Source organism: Hippocampus guttulatus, chromosome 15 (assembly GCF_054856545.1).
Source record: "Hippocampus guttulatus isolate MCC_2025c chromosome 15, RoL_Hgut_1.0, whole genome shotgun sequence".
NCBI lineage: Eukaryota > Metazoa > Chordata > Actinopteri > Syngnathiformes > Syngnathidae > Hippocampus > Hippocampus guttulatus.
The window spans coordinates 9,246,519-9,261,684 of NC_141275.1; the positions used below are offsets into that span (position 1 = coordinate 9,246,519).

Genomic DNA, 15,166 nt, shown 5'->3' on the forward strand with positions numbered 1-15,166 from the left:
GCCGGTGTTGTTTGGATCTTGCTTTCCCTGTCTGGTAACTCAAGCAACCACACAACTGCAATGTGGTTGATGTCACATTTATTTGTGTCTGTTGTGGGAGACTCCACAGTGAAAAAACAACCAAGCAGCATTAATCTCGTGCAGAGACATATTAAGAACAAAAATACGTGACAATGAATTACTGCATGCTGTCACACAATCCAAACTATGATTCCTGTTAAGCCCCTGAATGTTTACTGGTTTTAGTAAGGTAAAATACAATGTGTTGTCGCACCGAAGCATATTTCACGTTCCAAGGTTTTCTATTTAGCTCTACCACTGCATACTACAGAGCAAGTGCTAAAATCAACACTGAATTATTGTGTCTTGAACAATCAGAACTAGGTAGCGTTATCCCTGTAAAGGATTTTTTATTTTCAAGGTCATGTATCCAGATATCATTAGATTGTGCAGATGTGCCTAATGAGGTCTCTGGAAATCATTCCTGCGATCGTATTAGTGTCAAAAATTGGTGCATTTAAAAAGTTCATTTTTGAGGGATACGCTGTCGAAAAACACACCACAAAGTGTAAAAATATTGCATTCCATTGTTCCATACAATACACTGTACAACATAATTGATAATCCCAGCGAATATTAAATAACTTTGAATCTTAGTGACCAAATAGAATTACAAAACCAAAACTCAAGTACATAGTATTTACAAACCTCTTATGACAAAAATAGAAATTTTACGCGCTCGTGTCGTGATTCAGCTAGGAGCCACACATCAGACACTCGTCTTTATTGGCTAGCGAACACACCAGGGTGGCCATGTTGCGTTCTTTGATCTCCTCCCCCAAACGCTTCGTCGTCTGAGCTTCTTTGAGCTTCTCTTTGTTGAGGGTGAATTGGATGGGGTTGGCTGCGGGCTTCGTCCTCAGGTAGTACATGCCCGTTTTAAGGCCCTGCATGCCAAAACAAGATGGTTAAGTTACGTGGGGGGGGGGGGGGGGGGGCTCGTTTTGCGGACGTGTTGTCTTCGGTATGACTCACCAACTTCCAGCCGTAGAAGTGCATGCTGCTCAGTTTGCCGTAGTTGGGCTCGGCAATGTGGATGTTCAGCGACTGGCTCTGGTCAATGTAGGCGCCGCGGTCGGCTGCCATTTTCAGGACGGTTTTCTGAGAGATCTCCCACACGGTTTTGTACAATTGCTTCAGATCATCTGGGATTTCCTCGATGGCCTGTTTCAGAATAAATATGTGAAGCCCAAATTCGACTACCGGATCGGTAAGAGATGTCTTAATTCCATTGGGTTGTCGTAAATGTGATCGCAACCTGGATGGAGCCATTCTGAGCAATCAGTTGGTTCTTCATGTCATCGTTCCACAGTCCTCGCTCTGTGAGGTCCTTCAGCAGGTGAGGATTGACAATCTGCCGAAGAGACAATGCACAGCATAGCGACCGGGGTTTGCATTGGTCAGTAAGATACTAAAATTAATTTGGAAAAAAAGGAGATAAAGCACACGGTATGTCTAACTGAATCCCCTCAACTTACTTCAACATAGGCTGTGTCCAAATTCACAGGCTGCGCCCTCCAAAGGCCGCATGACATCACTTCCGGTGCGACTCAACCGCACGTGGTTTCAAAATTCACATGAAGCCAGTTCAAAGTCGCCACGGTTTATGCGGTCTCAGGAGGTTACATGAGGAGACCTTGAGGACCAAGCCTGCGAATTGTCTTTCTAAAATTTGGAAACCACGTGCGGCCCAGTTGCACCGGAAGCGACGTCATGCGGCCGAAAATGCGCCCTTCAGAGGACGCAGCCTGCGAATTTGGACGTAGCCAGAATTTCTTGGCACCGATATACCACAAGATGGCAGCAAACACTACGGGTTTAAAATAAAAATGTGAAATTATGTGACTTCATCCATGACAAGTGGGTAGTGCTAACCTGAAACTCCCCTGAGAGCACTCTGCGGGTGTAGATATTGCTGGTGTAGGCCTCGATAGACTCATTGTTACCAAGGATCTGAGCAGTGGAGGCCGTGGGCATGGGCGCCAAGAGCAGACTGTTCCTAACGCCGTGCCTGCAGAACACGCGGGCAAGGAAGAGCAGCGGAGTGAGCCCAGAGACTGTGGTGAGTCACAAAAAAACATGCATGGTTACCAGCAGTACTTACTTGGATATTTTTTCCTTCAAAGCTCTCCAGTCCCACAAATCAGTTGGGATTCGCCCCCACATGTCATACTGAAGTATCTGCGGAGCAAAAAATAAAAACATGAAGGTTTGGATCGGCCATTTTGTAACCAGGGCATGACTTAGTTAGTGAAATATTGATATTGTTGTAAGTGTTAAGCGACAAAAAAAAGTTACTTTATTCATAATTCTTTTTTACATTAATCGACCAATTAATCTGAACTTTACTCCGTCCAATGTCAGGATCGGCGTCCATCTCAAAATAAATTCCACAGATGTCGGATGGATGTAAGACATAAAGCGGCTCACCCCCTTACTAACGGGTGAACCGGCGTAGGTTTCATAAGGCCCGAACTCAGCCGCTAGCTCGCAGCTGGCCTCCAAAGCGGCGTAGTAGATGGTCTCGAAGATTTGGGTGTTGAGCAACTGGGCTTCCCGGCTTTCAAACGGGTAACGCATCAGGATGAAGGCATCGGCCAGGCCTTGAACGCCAATTCCTATTGGTCGGTGACGTTTGTTCGAGCGCTCCGCCTAAGAGAGTGGAGAAGAGGGTTGAGCGCCGCACACAAGCGTCACCGTGACGGCCGAATGAGAATGGCAGGGGTACCTCGGGCACGGGGTAGTAGTTGACGTCAATGATCTTGTTGAGGTTCTTCACGATGACTTTGGTGACAGACGAAAGCCTTTTGAAGTCATAGGTCTTCTCGGAGGTGACGTACATGTTGAGGGCAATGGAAGCCAAGTTGCACACCGCAACCTGTGTTGGAAAACGACGTCACGCGAGTGTATTGCATCCATCCTATAATTTGCGATTCCAGGCATCGAGGTCAACTTCGGAAATCGTACTTTAAAATACAGTCATGGCGGCTGAGCCCTGTCGCAAATCGTGATAAAACGCAAATAATTGATGCCCCACTAAAATTACATACATTCAGAGTTGAAATCAAAATATGTACAGTAGTACTTGTTACAGTCTAGTGTTTCATAACCTTTTTTGAGCTGAGGCACATATTTCACATCGGGGGAGGGGGGGGGGATCACGGCACACCACTTGGCAAAACGATTCACAAAAAATGGTGCTGTCTCTTTTTTCCAATGAATCTGCCATGGTTCTGTTTGTGACCAACAGATGGCACTGTAGGGCTGCGCCTGCAGCCGCACACCTGTTGGTCATTGTGTCATTTGTGCCGTCATGGTTCTGTTTGTGACCAACAGGTGGCACTGTAGGGCTCCACCTGCAGCTGCGCACCTGTTGGTCATTGTGTCATTAGTTTGTTTAAAAGGACTCCCGGCACGACCACTCCGTGTCAGATCACTGTTTGTTGCTGTCGCTGTTTTCTATTGGTGATTCTGTTCCTGTTAGTCTTTTGCTTCTGCCATGGGTTTTTGTTTGTTACTTTGGATTCTTGCTGTCTTCAGGTTTATGTTCTGTTTGTAGTTTTCTCAATGTTTGTTAATACAATTTGTCAAGTTCACCCTGCTCCTCCTTCCTGCCTGCTTTTTGGGGTCCTCCACCACCACGCATCGTGACAGAATCACTATAATACCCGCCATACCTCATCTTTACTGGTGTACTCGACAATCTCGGTGCACAGATTGCTGGATTTGATGGTGCCGAGGTTCTGCTGGTTGCTCTTCCCATTGCAGGCGTCCTTGTACAGCATGTACGGCGTTCCCGTTTCAGTCTGGGACTCGATGATGGCGTACCACACCTGCTGAGCCTTCACCACACGCTTGGCCCGGCCCTCTTTCTCGTATCTTAGGAACGGACAGGAGTTGAGAAGTGAGTATGTTGATGTCGCAGAATGAATTGTTGATCAATTGATTTCTTCCCCGACCTTGTGTAGAGCTCCTCAAATTCTTCTCCCCAACACTCGTCCAAACCGGGACACTCATCGGGGCACATAAGAGACCAGTCCTAAAAGAGCAAGACACAAGTGAAGTAAGTTACGAACCACTTTCAACCAAATGAATAATCATTCGGTGCAAAATGACCTTTACGAACCTGATTGCTTTCTACACGTTTCATGAAGAGGTCTGGTATCCACATAGCAAAGAAAAGGTCTCTGGCCCTCTGCTCCTCTTTACCCGTGTTCTTCTTTAACTCCAGAAAGTCAAATACATCGAAATGCCACGGCTCTAAGTAGACGGCGAATGCACCGGGTCTCTGTAAAAATGAAGGAACAATTTTTTTTTTTAAACAATTAATAGTTAATCTCTCAAGTTCTACTTTGAGGTTTGACAATTTGGAAAAAGGTCAAAATGTATTAAGTCAGTGTGCTTATCTGATAAGACTTCCTCTAAGTGAGTAGCTAAAGATGATTTCCATAGTTGGTGTGTGTGTGTGTGTGTGTGTGTGTGTGTGTGTGTGTGTGTGTGTGTTTTATGTGGTCATTAAAGGGTACCAGTAATGCCAAAGAAAAATTATGGAATGTACACTGAAACCTGAAGATGAATGCAAGCATGACATTTTCCCCCCTTCACAAAAACCTGTCTTTACAAAAGGGATGTGTGGATTAAAAAAAAAAACTACTGACAACTTTGCATCACTTTTAACTCATTCAGTACCAGCCATTTCTGGACCAAGTATGAAAAGACGTTTTTAAACGTCTTTGGGAGTGAATTAGTTAATTTAAGTCCATGAGCGCAAGAACGCTACTTAAAACACCGATTACAGTTAATGAAGGTTTTATCACAGAGATTCGCCAGATTTGAAGTTCAAAGATGGCCGCCCTGACCTTGTTGCCTCCTTGGTCAACATAGCGCGCCGTGTTGTTGTAAACACGGAGCATCGGAACCAGCCCATTCGAAGTGCCGTTTGTCTGTAATAAAAATGTATTTTATGAAATGGTGATAACGACATCGTACGCGTTTATTGAAGCTCTTTTACTGTATACTTGTGAAGCAAAGCCTCACCCCAGCAATGTAGCTCCCGGTAGCTCTGATGCAGCTGACGGCCAACCCGATGCCTCCCGCCGATTTAGAGATGAGGGCGCAATGCTTCAGTGTGTCATAAATACCATTGATGCTGTCATCCTTCATCGCTAGCAGGAAGCAGCTGTTTAAAAAAAAAAAAGAAGCATCAATTCAGTTCACTCTTAGCTACATTTGGGCTGCTGCCTTGATCGCGCTTGTCCCTACCTGGACAGTTGTGGATTGTTGGTTCCAGCGTTGAATAGAGTCGGGGAGGCGTGCGTGAACCATTTCTCTGACAGTAGGTTGTAAGTCTCAATAGCGGCATCGATATCTCCTTTGTGAATGCCCACCGCCAATCTCATTAGCATGTGCTGGGGTCTCTCAGCGACTACACAAGCATAATTGTGTTAATACAAATCAGATAACCCTGAGTATGACTTGGGGGGGGGGGTGGGGGGGGACACGGTACTCACCTTTGCCATTTATTTTCAACAAGTATGATCGCTCAAGAGTCTTAAGACAAAAAGGGAAAATTAGATACGGGCTCCGAAAGTTGATTTGAAATATTTCTTGTGATGAACCAGTCAAATCACCTTGAAACCAAAGAAGTTGTACGAAAAGTCTCTATCGTAAATGATGGCAGAGTTGAGACGCTGCAAAATAAATAGAATAAATCAAGTCTTCATCACACCCCTCCACAAAAACAAAAAAGCTTTTTAAATTCACAAAGTATTTGGGTCACTCTGAAAAAGTATAGAAAATACAAGGATAAAGAATGAAGTCATAGAATTGGAAGGATAAAGCCTCGATAAGAATATAAACATGTAATGTAAAATAAGATTTTTAAAGGACGAACTGCAATGTCAAGACAATAGTGATAAACTAAGAATAAAGATGGAATTCCCCAACATCGGGATCATGTCAATGTCTAACACAAAATGGCCTCTTTACATGTTTGTTCCATCAGAAAATTCACTCAAAAATGACTGCATAATTCTTGAAATATTACAGTGAAAAAAACATGACATTATTCTTGTAAATTATGTATTTTTTAAACTTATTTTATGATTGGAATATACCAATTTTTAATCATAAAAGTAATACTTAATTTTTTTAAATTCACACAATTTTCACTGTATTGATTCTGAAAATATTTTAACAGCAACTTTATTGTTGCGTCATTCGTGATGTGGCAACTGAGGCTTCACCTATTCGGATTTTTAAAAAATATATATTTTAAAAAATTAATTACCATTTTTGGGAGGGAATCCCAGGCACTTTAACCTCGCTTATTGAAGAATTCAGGCATAGGGAGAAAGAGCATGCCAATTCCAAACTATTTTGTCATGCAATGTACAGGCCTGACTTGATTTATTATCAAAAGTAACTTACCGCTTTGTTTTCCAGCACAATGTCAAGTGTCTCTTTCGAGATCATGGGGAGGTGACACTTGTTGACTGGGTTGATGTAGGCATACAGGTCCTCCATCACGTCTTTAAAAAAAAAATAATAATAAAAAGTTAACACGATCGCTGCCTGTTTTATGGCCCGACCACATCATTCTGTCCATGCCTGTGCAACTTACCACTGAAGACTTTCTTGGTTTCCTTGTGCAGGTTGGACACGGCAATCCGTGCTGCCAGGATAGCGTAGTCGGGATGTTTGGTAGTCAGGGTAGCGGCGGTCTCTGCGGCCAGAGTGTCCAGCTCCACAGTGCTCACGCCGTTGTACAAACCCTGGATCACCTTCATTGTGATCCCAGTCTGCAGACGCAGGGAGTAGGAGTTAAAACAAATAGAACATATGATACTTTTTAGGTCAATAACTTGAACTTACAGGGTCTACAAAATCCAAATTGAGGCCATAGCAAAGCTTCAGGATGCGAGATGTGATTTTATCAAAGCTAACTGCCTCTTGGCGTCCATCTGGGGAGGAAAAAACAAAACATGAGGCAAGTTCATTCACCAGTGGATAATTTACAGCATATGAGTCATTCAAGAATTGGAGGACACTTCCTGCCCCCACCGCCTGTTGAATTTTCAAATAATTAATGCACAAAATCCCAAAACAGGTACTGGTGTAAATTATAGTTGTCCTGTCCTACATGTAATCGTAGCAATGTGCGTAATACCTTAATATCACAAAAAATAACGAACAGCTCTTCAGCACTGCTAATTTTATTTTATTTTTTGCCTCTCTCTTAATGACAAACTTGTGTATCAAAGTTTCCAATCAGCTTTTTAGGTACAGTATGACTTTGTTGATGTCTCCCTTGTGATGGTTAAAACACTCTTCGATCAAAAACTGATTTTAAATTGTAGTAATTATGAGCTGAAGCAGTGTCTCAACAAACAACACAATAATTACTGAAATAATTTTAGTCGTCTAGAAGAAGAGGAAAAAAGAAATAAACTGTTGGTTTTCAATTTTTTTGTCTAATTTCTGTAATAACTCACATATTGCATGTAAATCCTTAATTCTTCATAAAAGGGTGCGGTAACAACACCTCACCTGTCCACCTCGCCACAATGACAAACGCCACTTCGCGCCATCACAGATTGCGCACTATCCTTACAAGCTTGCACTTTGTCCCATGATTTTACAAAAAATAAATAAAAAAGCCGACACGTGCATTTGAAAGTGCAATACAATGTTGCATTGTTGTTCATAAGCAAAGCCTCTGTGAGGCTTCTTTGTGCAAAAACACACTTCATTTTACAGTACACATCTAATAGCAGTGAAGGCAATCGCAGTCTTAAAAAGTTTTTAAAAAGTTTCGATACATTTAAGACATTGTTTAGAGTTAAAAAGAAATACCCTGCGCATCCTAATGCATCGCACTATTTACAAAATAAAAAGTTTAAACAAGCCACAATACCTCGTTTGATCACATGCATGTTGACAGTTTCGTCTGGCAGCGCCTCTTGGTTTTCTATTCGCAGTAACCCTCGAAAATGGGTAAAGATAGACCTTTTTATTTACACTGCAGAGGTTCTACAGCAGTTCTACAGTTGAATCTTGACAATGAGAGCGCCAACAAGCTGCAGACCAGTTACACCGCATTGCGTCAGCTGCCCGGCCAATCAGATGAAATTCTCGTTGGCATCTCAACCAATCGCTATCCTCCATTGGGCTCATTTACAATATATGTTTTGTTTTTCCGGTCTGAATGTGGCGGGAATACTCAAACAACAAGTTTTGACTTGAAACAATTATATTCTAAGTGATGCTACAGCAATCTTCGAAGGATAACTTTTAAAGCTATGAATGAAAGAGCGTGTTCAAAAGTCGTACTTGGAATAATATAATGGAATACACCGCCAATAAGTGACATCAGCCCCAAATGTAGACAGTTTTAAATCCAGGTTTTAGTCTGTTTTTTCCCCCTCGTGCCTTTAACGTCTAAAAAATATTAATTTTCTTCTTTTTAGATATTTTAGCAAACACTCGCATTTCTTTCCTTTGAATTTTTTTAAACATTTCTGTTAATGTGTTTAAATGTATTGTTCTTTCAGTAATTTTTGTAAGACCCTTTTGTTTTATCTGCTTTTCTTCTTAAGGCCATTAATTGTGTTTGTCAATGCTTGTTGTTGTTGTTTCCTTGCTTCTGTGAAACACATTGAGACATCGCCCTGTGTATGCAATGTGCTATATAAATAACGCTCCCTTACTTTGTCAAATAGACTGTTGGAAATAAAATGTGCGCTAAACATTTCACTGAATTCAAATGAAGATTTTCAGACAACAACGTGAACTTCTTTTGCAGACGATCAAATCTGATTGGTTAACTTTTATTTTGAGACCCAAACCAGGAAAGACAAACCGGAAATGGCCGTATGACATGTTCCTACTTGCGAATGGCTCCGGAAAGATAAAGAAGCTCTCCGAAGATGGCCGGGGTGTTTGAGGTCGAGGTGGATGGAGTGGAGCACGACCATGGACCGGGGCATCACGATGAACCAATCCAGGTGAGTGTAACGTGTCATATGGGTAATCGTGACCCTACAAACAGGTGGCGTGGATTGAGTTCCTGAGAGCTTGTTGCTAACAAGTAAAACGCCGCGCTAGCTTCTGCGCTCCGGTTTAGCCCAACGTCAGCACTTGTTCTCTCTTTAAAGCCCTCTACTTAACAGTGGTGCTGTTCTTCTGCATTGTCTTTCTCACCTTAACCCGTTTCAGACGACTAATCGTTTTTGCGAAACGTGCAACAACACAAGGAGTCAAGGTGTAGCTTCTAGGCCAGCTCGATGGCCAAGCCAAGGTTCCTGTCCTTGATTGAATTTGGTTTATTTTTGCTTTGAGTTTTGGAGTTCTGCTGCGTTTACACAGTGCAGAGTAAAATGGCCTCAGTCCCTAATTTGTGACTTTTAAGTATACAGCTGACGTGGTTACTGCGGGTCAAAGGTAATGTGTTTTAATGCCATAAAGGCGTGGCCATGAATGTCATACCTAAAAGGGCCAAATGTCACTTAAGTCGGAATATCAGTCTGACGACGGTCAAGAATGAGTCACGGAAAGGTAAGGCAGGACTTGATGGTAAGTCATTCCTTTTTCCTCTGGCAGGCCTTCATGGTGGATAAAAATACTCCTGTAAATCGTGTTGTGGATGGAAGCACATACGAACAGTGAAGTAAATGCAGATGACACAGTGCCAAAATCGCCAATACTTGACCCCTTCCACAAAATAAATTGCTTATAGATGCCACAAAATAATAAATCGATGTTTGAGTTTGCACACCCTAATGTCAGGCTGTTCAAATTCAATGAATAGTTTGAAATGTAACCAAAGTAAGTGGTGAACTGCCAGTTGTTACAAAAACAGGGACAAAAAGCACCCGACTAGTGCCACACATTTGTGGGAACTTCTGCAACCAATTTGCAAAGAATTTCCTGAAGAATGTTAAATTTCCGCATGTATAAACAAATGCCTTAGGAGTCTTTTCACAATGGCCTAAATAATACTCCATTGCAGTTATTAACAATGCAACACTGATAATTTTTGTCTCTCCTTGTCTAGTTTGATGTGTCCAAGCTCTCACCAGAGGAGAAGTGGAGGTTTGTATCCTTTTTTTCACATTTTTCTTTGTAGCTATTACTTAACGAGCTTACGTTTGTGCTGCATTTTGTGCGTTTGTCCAACAGGGTGGAGCACGCCAAGATGCATGCCAAACACAAAGGCCACGAGGCCATGCACGCGGAGATGGTGCTGATCCTCATTGTCACACTTGTCATCGCCCAGCTCGTCCTTGTGCAGTGGAAACAGAGACACCCAAAGTCATACAACGTAAGACAATGGCATTCTCCCATCAGCCGCGGCGAAATATTCACTGTTGTTTTCCAAGGCTGGGCATCATGTATTGATCTGTTGCGCAGAATTTTAGTTGTCGTTTTGAATTTGAGCATTGTTAGTCATGCATAGACAAGTAACGTGCTGTTGTTAGCAAATGTTGACATTGACGAAGCAGCGAATTGCCGGGGGCGCAAATAAACCAGTCTGTTGATGTCAAATTGTTAAGGAAGCACAAAATTGAGGACCGCTGCCAGAGGTGGAAATATCCTTCGGAGCTTTGTGTGAATATACGTTTGTCTGAGCACCGTCACGATAGAAGTTCGGGCCAGCCTCAAAATTAGGGGTGTTCACACGGCAAGATTTGCTCCAGTGCTACGCCGGGGCTGCCCCATTGTTTGTACTGTAATTCACTTCCGGAGCGAAAAGACAATTAAATTCAGGGTGTCTGCGAAAGGTGTTCAGGGAATAAGTTGATGGAGCGGCTTTAGGATTTTATTAAACTGCTTTATATTTCTGGCGTTGTAGTGGTTTTAATATGAATATTTCTTGTCATTGTGACGTCACCGCTGCATTAGGAGTAGATATGCGATTGTCCGTGACACGACTTTTTTTGTGTGTCATTTCAAGTTAAAAGGCTTATCCGTTGGTAATTTTTTTTTCTCCCTGGTTTACGTGTGTCCACATGCTGCTGTCTTGTAGCTGGTGACTCTGTTCCAGATGTGGGTAGTTCCTCTCTACTTTACTACCAAACTTCACTGGTGGAGGTTCCTGACCACGTGGTTTATCTTCTCTGTCATCACAGCATATATTAGCTACCGTGCCACGCGCAAGCCTCTGGCCTGCACGACACCAAGGTAAAATGCAACTTATAATAAATGGCGTGTCTGTTCAAAAATGCAAGGTCAGTCCCGAACGGATGCCGTTTTCTTTCCGGCTGCAGATTGGTGTACAAGTGGTTCCTCCTGCTCTACAAGATCAGTTATGCCATCGGGATAGTCGGCTACACTGTTGTCATGTTTACGCTCTTTGGTATCAATCTTATCTTCAGGTAGGTCAAAGTGTTTTTTTCTTTTTTTTAATACAGTCTGTCGACATAACATTGTTTAAAAAATGCTATTTTTGGCACAGTCCAATGTTTTGCATCTGACTTGCCAGTAGATAGTGCTGTTTGCCACCATTGGGACTGTTCTAAACATAAATACTGTCCCACCATACCTGAATGTCCGAGTATTGGAAAGTTTTTTTTTTGTTTGTTTTTTAACTCCATTTGGAAATATTTTGTGCCCAAAGGCCACATATGATTTTAAAATGGACCGATGGGCAAGGTCATTTATAGATCAAAATGATTTTAAAAATCATAAATGAGTGCTTGTTGTTTGTTTCCATTAAGACCATATATTGACACGATGAACAGGGGCAAATCAAACCATCACAGATTAGCTTAATCTGTTTGTATGTGACAGCAGAAGATGGCATATCTCTCCACGTGATTAGAGGTGTCACTAATCACATGGCGGTCCCTCTTTGCAGGATAAAGCCCGAAGATGCCATGGACTTCGGCGTGTCCCTGTTATTTTACGGACTGTACTACGGTGTCCTCGGAAGGGACTTTGCCGAAATGTGTGCCGACTTCATGGCGTCAACGGTCGGGGTAAGAAACGGACAAATTTTGCTCATCACGGGTGTGACGACTGCTGCTCGGAAAGGAACGTTCACCGTTTCGTCCCTCCCCTTTGTAGTATTACAGCGCATCCGGAATGCCAACCAAGCATTTGTCTGATGATATCTGCGCCGTATGTGGTCAAGCCATCCTTGTTGATGTCAGTGAGGAGGGCATCATTGAGAACACATTCAGGCTATCCTGCAACCATGTGTATCCTTCACTCTAATATCTGCATCGGAAAGCGAGAGCTGTTTATTAGTAATGAGAGAAGAGAACTACAGTGTTCCCCCGCTATATCACGGTACATCGTCATCTGCTTTGTCGAGTTTCCACGCCATTTTTTCCCCCTCTTTTTTTTTTTTTTAAAAGAGTACAGTAAAACCCACTACATCAAGGGTTCAGGTTTCGCGGTCCTGGTATTTAGGCTTTTTTTTTTTTTTTTTTTTTTTGCCGTTTGCGAACATTTTGCAGTGTTGTTTTGGGTTACCTGTATCTACTGATTCAGAAGAAGCACAGCCAGACAGCAGCTGCCCATATCGTGTTTGTCACAAAAAAAACAATGATGTGACCATGTTAATGTGCAGTTGTAAATAATTTGCTCATGTAGGTCAAAATGAAGCTTTATTGAACGAGGTGAGCTCTTTGAGAGCTGAGATCTTTTAGAAGAGATGCTTGGCCAAGATGGGGCTAATTTCTTACTGTGGCCTGCACAGTAAGAATCTCAAGAGAAAAGCATCATTGTTGCTTTCTTGGCATTTATAGTCAGCTTTAGTTGTGGAAGCTGGTCCTGGAAAATGCTTCTGGATAGTACTTGGTAGATGGAGGGACCTGCAAAAAAGAGAGAATAGGAATTAATATAGCTGTGGGCCTGAGGCGGATCCTTGAGAAATCCCATTTCAGATATTGAGCCATTCAGATTTGAGCCCTCCAAACTAAGCACACAGTTACTGTTATTGCCAACTATGAGAACAGTAAAACACAAACAATGAGGACACACTTGCAAGAGCTCTTGTGACCACAGCTCACATCCAGAGACTGACACGCAGACGCGCCAACGTCACACACCATCCCACCAGGCTAAATGCATGTCTAACTGACACTATATGTAGTATTTTCGACATATTCTTTTTTTTTTTTTTTTTTTTTGTGCGTTCAAATAAGGTTCCTTGTGTTTTAATACGTTTAAAGCAGGTGGACGGGGTTAAACTCGATAGAAACTATGCTTTCCGTACAGTGCAAATTTTCACCTCTGGAGTGTATCCCCTGTGATAAATCGGGCTTTCCTTGTCAACTAATTTCTGTAAAAGCTTTGTCATTATGATCTGGAAATGCTCTGTGGACTAGTTGACCTTTTGTTATGCAAGTTGTTTCATTTTATTTGAATCAACTCTCTTCCGCTACAATTTACTGCCCGCACCACAAATCACAAATCCGTCCATAGCTGATATGAAAAAAATGTGTTCCTTATTTCTGTCTTTCGAAACTGCGTGTTCCCCGTGAGATGACATTTAATGGATTATGAGTATCAGGAATTGCGCAATGAGCTAAGAGCGCTAGTATTTCACTCACCACAGGGTATTGGCATGGACTGTATGGACTTAGAAGTAGCTCCTCTTCACCGGTCAAACCCTTCGATCTCACACAAGAGCTGAACAGAGCGTCTCAGTCTGATGTCATGAAGTCCGACAGCACTGTCATTCACAATCTCAATAATCATTACATTTCTGACGGTATCAATGAAATCCTTTTTTCAAACGGCTCTTGTATTGGATTTCATGTACAATACCGAATGTTGTATTTAAGCTTCTGTATATTGCATACAACCGAACACTCTATATTTGCCCTCTTTGTGTAGATGTCATTTGGAATAGTTTGGGGGGTTTTTTCTCCTCATCTCCGTTTATGAGTTAAACCGCGGAATCTTTTTGTTTCGGTTTTTGTCCTGATCGTTAACCATTCCGATCCCTGTAAGGGTTTGATCTCCCTTGACTTCACATCCAGGTTCCATGAGTTCTGCATTCGAGGTTGGTGCATCGTGGGAAAGAAGCAGATGTGCCCGTATTGCAAAGAGAAGGTGGATCTGAAGAGGATGTTCAGTAACCCGTATCCTTTTGTCAAAAGTCCCGTGCTTGAACACGTTTTTTAATTGGTGGAAGTTCATAGGTGTCGTTCTTGTTGGACTCATCATTTGCTTCATTGCGAATACTTTACTCGTGAAATATCGTTCAGAGCATCTCAAGGTTTAAGTGCAAATAGCGGTTTTCCTCCTCTGATATAATCGACCACTCAATCTAACCTTGTGCTTCCTGCAGAGAATTGCGTCCTCTTGTCACTTATAGGAAGCTCTGCCACTTAATTTCAGGTAGCATTTTTAGCTCTGTTGGACGCTAAGTTCCTCTTCCTTTTTTGTGGTACGGACAGTACACTCCTGTCAACCACAATAATATATAAGAATGAGACTATTATTCTGTGATAAATTTAGAGGCACCAACATGTCTTTTTTCTCAGACAAGTTGGTTTTCTGTAAGGCATTTCCTGTTTAAAATGGATGTATCTAGTTAACGGAAGCAAGACGGCCATCGAAAAGGAAGACGAACCGTGATAAAATGTTATGCACGCACATGGTCTATTTCTAAATGCCCTGCAAAATATAAGAGAGGTAGAATATTGACATTTTTGTTGTTGTTCTTTTCCTTAATGTAAGATTTTGTAGCTGGGAAAGGCCACATGTTATGTACGGACAACTTTTAGATTGGCTTCGCTACTTGGTGGCATGGCAGCCCGTTATTATTGGCTTTGTGCAAGGCATCAACTACATCCTCGGTCTGGAGTGACCGGCAAGTGTGGGGAAACGGAGAGACGTACCACGCGCAGAAAAAAAACGCTCTGATTCAAGTGACTGGGAGCCTGACAATGAACTGAAACATCCGTTTAAAAAAGTGTCTGTACTTTTTTTGTATATATTTTTAGGCACACGTTACCAGTACTAATGTTTCAATTGAGTCAGGATCTCAATATCTTGTCAATTCTCAGAATTGTCTTCACACCTTAATTGGTTTTTGTAACTAAAGCTCCAGTAAAGATGTTCAGAATCATTAGCTGGCTGCTTTTTACTT

The 15,166-nt window shown here is 42.2% G+C and overlaps 2 protein-coding genes across 2 annotated transcripts; one reads left to right on the plus strand and one right to left on the minus strand.

Moving 5' to 3' along the window:
- Nucleotides 1-569: 569 nt before the first annotated feature.
- On the minus strand, nt 570-8,108 carry LOC147193725 (ribonucleoside-diphosphate reductase large subunit-like). Its single transcript, XM_086130872.1, has 19 exons — nt 7,976-8,108; nt 6,934-7,022; nt 6,683-6,860; nt 6,490-6,590; nt 5,691-5,750; nt 5,571-5,610; nt 5,323-5,485; nt 5,098-5,239; nt 4,920-5,003; nt 4,187-4,348; nt 4,020-4,099; nt 3,738-3,939; nt 2,789-2,938; nt 2,491-2,712; nt 2,165-2,241; nt 1,936-2,071; nt 1,319-1,414; nt 1,036-1,224; nt 570-947 (listed from the first exon to the last, which is right to left on the minus strand). Exons 1-19 carry the CDS (start codon nt 7,992-7,994, stop codon nt 756-758), a joined length of 2,382 nt encoding a protein of 793 aa, XP_085986998.1. The 5' UTR covers nt 7,995-8,108; the 3' UTR covers nt 570-755.
- A 794-nt stretch (nt 8,109-8,902) lies between these two features.
- On the plus strand, nt 8,903-15,145 carry rnf121 (ring finger protein 121). Its single transcript, XM_086130873.1, has 9 exons — nt 8,903-9,065; nt 10,115-10,152; nt 10,240-10,381; nt 11,087-11,241; nt 11,328-11,435; nt 11,918-12,038; nt 12,127-12,260; nt 14,052-14,153; nt 14,764-15,145. Exons 1-9 carry the CDS (start codon nt 8,988-8,990, stop codon nt 14,882-14,884), a joined length of 999 nt encoding a protein of 332 aa, XP_085986999.1. The 5' UTR covers nt 8,903-8,987; the 3' UTR covers nt 14,885-15,145.
- The last annotated feature ends 21 nt before the right edge of the window (nt 15,146-15,166 follow it).

Bases quoted from the DNA above. Each gene is read 5' to 3' on its own strand.
- rnf121 (XM_086130873.1), top strand. From the start codon at position 8,988: ATGGCCGGGGTGTTTGAGGTCGAGGTGGATGGAGTGGAGCACGACCAT. The intron at 9,066-10,114 runs GTGAGTGTAACG...CTCCTTGTCTAG, and splicing joins ATCACGATGAACCAATCCAG to TTTGATGTGTCCAAGCTCTC. The intron at 10,153-10,239 runs GTTTGTATCCTT...TTTGTCCAACAG, and splicing joins TCACCAGAGGAGAAGTGGAG to GGTGGAGCACGCCAAGATGC.
- LOC147193725 (XM_086130872.1), bottom strand. The intron at 1,225-1,318 runs GTTGCGATCACA...ATTCTGAAACAG, and splicing joins CTCAGAATGGCTCCATCCAG to GCCATCGAGGAAATCCCAGA. The intron at 948-1,035 runs GTGAGTCATACC...TTTGGCATGCAG, and splicing joins ACTTCTACGGCTGGAAGTTG to GGCCTTAAAACGGGCATGTA.